This window comes from Fragaria vesca, unplaced genomic scaffold (assembly GCF_000184155.1).
Source record: "Fragaria vesca subsp. vesca unplaced genomic scaffold, FraVesHawaii_1.0 scf0513160_u, whole genome shotgun sequence".
Taxonomy (NCBI): domain Eukaryota; kingdom Viridiplantae; phylum Streptophyta; class Magnoliopsida; order Rosales; family Rosaceae; genus Fragaria; species Fragaria vesca.
Window position 1 is genome coordinate 1,537,076 of NW_004443448.1, and position 5,154 is coordinate 1,542,229.

At 37.5% G+C, this 5,154-nt stretch overlaps 1 protein-coding gene across 1 annotated transcript in view; it reads left to right on the plus strand.

Annotated features, from left to right (window-relative positions):
• The first annotated feature begins 2,404 nt into the window (after positions 1-2,404).
• Positions 2,405-5,154, plus strand: part of LOC101294724 (serine/threonine-protein kinase PBS1-like) — a 4,479-nt gene continuing 1,729 nt past the window's right edge. Inside the window, exons 1-3 of the mRNA XM_004310064.1 lie at positions 2,405-2,945; positions 3,528-3,751; positions 4,265-4,454. Coding sequence (XP_004310112.1) covers positions 2,825-2,945; positions 3,528-3,751; positions 4,265-4,454 — 535 coding nt within the window. The 5' untranslated portion in view covers positions 2,405-2,824. The remainder of the gene's footprint in view (positions 2,946-3,527; positions 3,752-4,264; positions 4,455-5,154) is intronic.

Genomic DNA, 5,154 nt, shown 5'->3' on the forward strand with positions numbered 1-5,154 from the left:
TTTTTTCATTGCTCCATTTAGAATGGGGGACTGTGTGTTTCTGTATCACTTGCTATATTGGTTGGAAACGTAAAGTTCGTCCGTTATGATGAATGAATGTGGCAGATGACTTGGATTTCCATACATTAGATAGTGGCCCATGATTTGATTATTCAACAGTACTAATGCCTAATATATATGTTTGTTAGGTACATGAAGATGTGGGAGCTCAATATTCCTTCAACAGTAAAAACTTTTGATTGGCTATCTCGCGAAATCGCTTCAAAACTAGAGGTGTGTTACTTGTCAAGTTCCTCATTTTATGAGTTATACTTACCCTTTAATTATGTGCAACTCAAACAGAAACGGTTTCTCATATGTTCATGCATTGCTCTTTTGTTCGCAAAGCAGTGTGGTCTCTTGCAAGTTGCGCCTACTGCTAACCTGTTACATGGACAACGTTCTATTGTTGATTGGTTTCAATATATTTTTACTACGTATTCTCATGCTGATATCTATTTTATTCTTATGTTATTATGGTCTCCAAAACCATCTAAGATTCCGAAAGGTTACTCCTCAACCTAGTCGTACTTGCTATCATGCGTTCGTCGCGGGTAGATCCTATCAACAAGCAAACAAATCTTTGCATAAACATCAGATTAGTCCTGCTCCTCATATCTATTGGAGATCTCCTAATGTGCATCAAGTAAAGCTCAAGTTTAATAGATGAATTGAAATTTGTTTACTCCTTATGGTTTGAAGTTGGCATATGTTTAGTTCTTGTGGTTTTATTTTAATCTGAATAGTTCTTAAAGTCAATTTTCTCAGTTAAATTGCTGACGTGGCCTTTAACTGAGAAAATTATCGGAATGACTATTTGGATGAAAAATCGTGACTTTAAGGACTATTCAGATTAAAATAAAATCATAAAGACTATTTGGATGAAAAATCATGACTTTAAGGACTATTCAAATTAAAATAAAACTATAAGAAACTAAACAGATGTCGACTTCAAACCACAATGACTATACAGTATTTTTCCCTTAATAGATCAACTAGAAATAGTGTAGCTACTTTCAGTTTCACCATTAGAGATATCACCGGTAACACTATTATATCTGCTAGTAGGGCGATTGGTGCAGCCTGGTTCTTGTTGCAGATGCGACTGCTCTTCATAAGAATTTTCAGTTTAGTCCTTAACAACTTATGAAATGTTGTTAAGCAAGACTTATTGCTTATTGATTGCATCCACCGGCGGATAGCAATCCCTTAGAGGATTAAAGTGCCCGTTCAAGACATCCTCAAGCTCACTGCTTAATTACTTTGACTCCATTGTGTTTCGTCATGTGTACCAAAGCTAGTTTTGTCGCAGGCCACCTTATTTTGCATGTTCTTCTAATCATGCACCTTATGTCTCATGCTCTCAGCTTTTCAGTTGGATCACCTGGGAAGGGGTGTTTCTCAGTTCTCATGGTTTTGTTTTTTCGTTATTGTATTTGTATTTGTTCTTAAACCTTCCTGTTTTTATAAGAACAATTAGGAGCTATAGTCATTCGGATAGCTAGCGAATTAATTTATGTAATATATTTAAAGATTCAGCTATCGATATATATATATATATATTCAAATGTATTCTTAACATATAGATTCAACCACCGGATAACCAAGTGTTGCGAGAACATATTGTGATATTTGCATGTTTATATCAAAACTTAGGTGGAGAATATCTTGAACGACATTTAAATGCTACAATTGTCAGTTGACACAATCTATGAAAAGATTTGAGTAACTTTCTACAAACCAAAAACGTGTATGATTCAAAATGTATGTGAATGCATAACAATTTGTTAGTCAACTTTATAACAATCTTACTAACTCGACGCCGACAAATCTTCACACAACTGGACTAATTTGTTTCACAGGATGCTTTTACATGAGCACCAACACGGCAACACCTTCTCTAAGTTGCTCCAAAAATTCAACATAAACAAACCTCAAGTTGGTCATTGCTCCGAGCATATTCTCACCGGAGAAAGACACCACGCATCGTTTTCATGCAGGGTGGGACCAACAACCATCATCAACCGTTGTGAAATATTGAACGGTCAATACGCATCCGTCACAGTTCATGCTGCAGTGACTTTGAGCAATCCGCCAATCGTGCAGTTCGACACGTTTATGTGCTCTCAATCAAAAATCGTAAATAATCACATCACAAGGCTAATTTATGGCATCACAAATTCACAACCACTCGTTGTGTTCAAGGCAGTCAAATTTTCCCACTTAACGCTTTGTGTGTTGTCTGCACAGAACAACATGGGAGGATTTACCTTCTCGGTTAAAAATAGGCTTTTTGAGAATATCTAGAGCGAGATACAGAGCTTGCCATTTCTATTTCTTTTCTCTCGTCTGGTCAAAGATAGAGGGAAGGAGTTAAGAGAAAAAAAAGAGTGTTGTTATAGTGTTGTTGCGGGTTCAGTGGGTTGTGAACAAAGTGGAAGACAAAGCCGGCTCTCTTTTGGTTTTTCAGATTATCTAAAGGACGACCCTCAAAGACCAAAAGCATTTTCGTTTTCACTTTCTCTCTTTGTTATCGTTTTTGGGTGTTTCTGAGAGAAGTTGGATTCGTTGTCTTGTCGTTTCTTGCATCTGCCTTGATCGCTTAAACAAACACAACGGCCCAGAATTTTGGATAGGCCTGCCATGTTGTTGTTGTTGTTGTGATTGCAAAACCAAAGCTTTGATCTTTTTTTAATTTTTTGTATTGGAAGACTTCAAAGTTTTGAGCTTTTCTTGGATTGAAGAGAGAAAGGAGGTGAAATTTGAGTTTGTGGGTCAAAGTTAGATGGGGTGTTTTCCGTGTTTTGATTCCAAAGAGGAGGAGAAGCTGAATCCGGAGAAAGAAAGCGATGATCGGAAGCAGGGTCAACCGACGGTGTCTTCTAACATTTCCAGATTGCCTTCCGGTTTGTTCTTCACCTTTTTCCGGCTTATTTTATTGATTGGTTGCTATTTGGTAGCTTCATTGTGTTGTTATTGCTCGATCTGATCTGGGTGTTTCTTGATCATATGCAATATGTTAGATGATTGATAGTGATGCCTTGTTTGTTTTAGTTATTTGAGGTGTATGGTGGACTAGATTGGTTGTTTGCTTATGTTTGTGAGCTCTGAATTTGAGGGGGTCTGGGTAGACCCCACTGGAATTTGACGTAGTTTGTAAAAGGGTGATGCTTTCTTTTGGGAAAATTGGATCTCATGATGATTTCGATTGCAGAGGTTGATCAGATTCTTATTCGGTGTTGTTGTCCAAAGATATGGCTAATTTCCATATATGAGGAGATGAGATAAGTATCAGATTGTATGGCTAAATTTAGACATGTCATATTAAGTTCAATTCATATATGTATATTCTGTCTTTGATTGGAATTGCGGTTTTGACTTCCATTTCTTGCAAATGTGCTGGATTGTTTAATGTTTTATTGGAGTTTTAAGTTGGAAGATTTTGATACTTATGGTTCTGCGCTAAATTGTTTGTGATTGTTATGCAGGAGTTGACAGACTGAGATCAAGAAGCAATGGGGGGTCAAGAAGGGTTGATGTAGGGTCCAAAATGCCTGATCCCAAGGATGTAGTACCTGGGGGCCAAATTGCGGCCCAAACTTTCACTTTTCGTGAGCTTGCTACTGCAACAAAAAATTTTAGACCCGAGTCTTTCATAGGAGAAGGGGGTTTTGGGCGTGTATACAAGGGGCGACTCGAGAGCACCGGTCAAGTAAATTTCTTTCTGATCCATGATTTCATTTTTATATAATGAACAGTTGAATTGATTAAACAGAGCAAATTAGGTAATGTTGCATGAAGTACGATTTAGATATCAAACATAAGCGTTTTGGATAAGTTTCTGAAGTAAAATAGTAGAATTCAAGGCTAATGTTAGATTATAGACTAGTCAATATGGCTTATACTTTTCTGAGGCTGCAAATTAGTACTTAACACATGGCTGACCTATCAATTGGGGGGGGGGGGGGGGGGGGTTGGGGTGTGTGTGTGTTGGGTGGGTTAGAGAAAACAAGTTTCTCTTTAAGAAAAAAATTATCTAGCATGAGTTCACTGATTTACTTGCAACCGCGGAGGTGATTCTGCTTTCTTAACAATTGTTTTGTGGCTAAATAAGTGAAAACAAGTTTCTCTTAAGAAAAAAGATTATCTAGCATGAGTTCACTGATTAACTTGCAACCGCTGCGGTGATTCTGCATTCTTAACAATTGCTTTGTGGCTTTTATAGATTGTTGCTGTTAAGCAATTGGATAGGAACGGGCTTCAGGGAAATAGAGAATTTCTAGTCGAGGTTCTCATGCTAAGTCTTTTACATCATACAAACCTGGTGAACCTGATTGGATACTGTGCAGATGGAGATCAAAGGCTTCTTGTTTATGAGTTTATGCCCTTAGGATCATTGGAAGATCACCTTCATGGTAACTTTTTCTTTAAATCCCTGTTGTATTTAGTCTTTTGCCTTATCATCTGTTTCTCTGATTAGAAATTATTCCTGTCTAAATTTTGTTTTATTAATAACTAGTGAAGCGTCACTTATAAATTGTTGAATGACATGACAAGCTGAACATTTCCGCTTGCTAGGTCGAACTGCTGTTTTAGAATGAGTCTTGGGTCTTGGTGTTGCATGTCTTGGTAAAATACAGAAAAGAAAATCTTACTTGTGTTTTTGGTGGCATATTTTTTTTTTGGACAAATGAAATTCTTTATTTGTCTGCTAAAAACAGCAGCAAACAAGAGCAAGCAATGAAAACACCTACTATACCTCATAACTAGTTTCAACAATGACAAGAAAATGCAGTAGTGGAAAGTGGAAACTGGGAAGAGCCAGCAAGTTTAGGGTGGGGCCCTCATATCTAACATTAAGTTTGGTGACTTATAGGCGATGCACACGAATTTTATTTTCCATGTTATTGCACCATTTGTTGCCTCTTGTGGTGAGAGTCTGTTTGGTGAGTTATAGATCATGCACACAAATTCTGTTTTCCATGTTATTGCACCTTTGTTGCCTCTTGTGGTGAACTGGTGATTGAGAGTCTGTTTGGTTACTTATAGACAATGCACACAAATGCTGCTTCCAATGTTATTGCACCATTCCTCCTCTCTCTCTCTCTCCTCCCC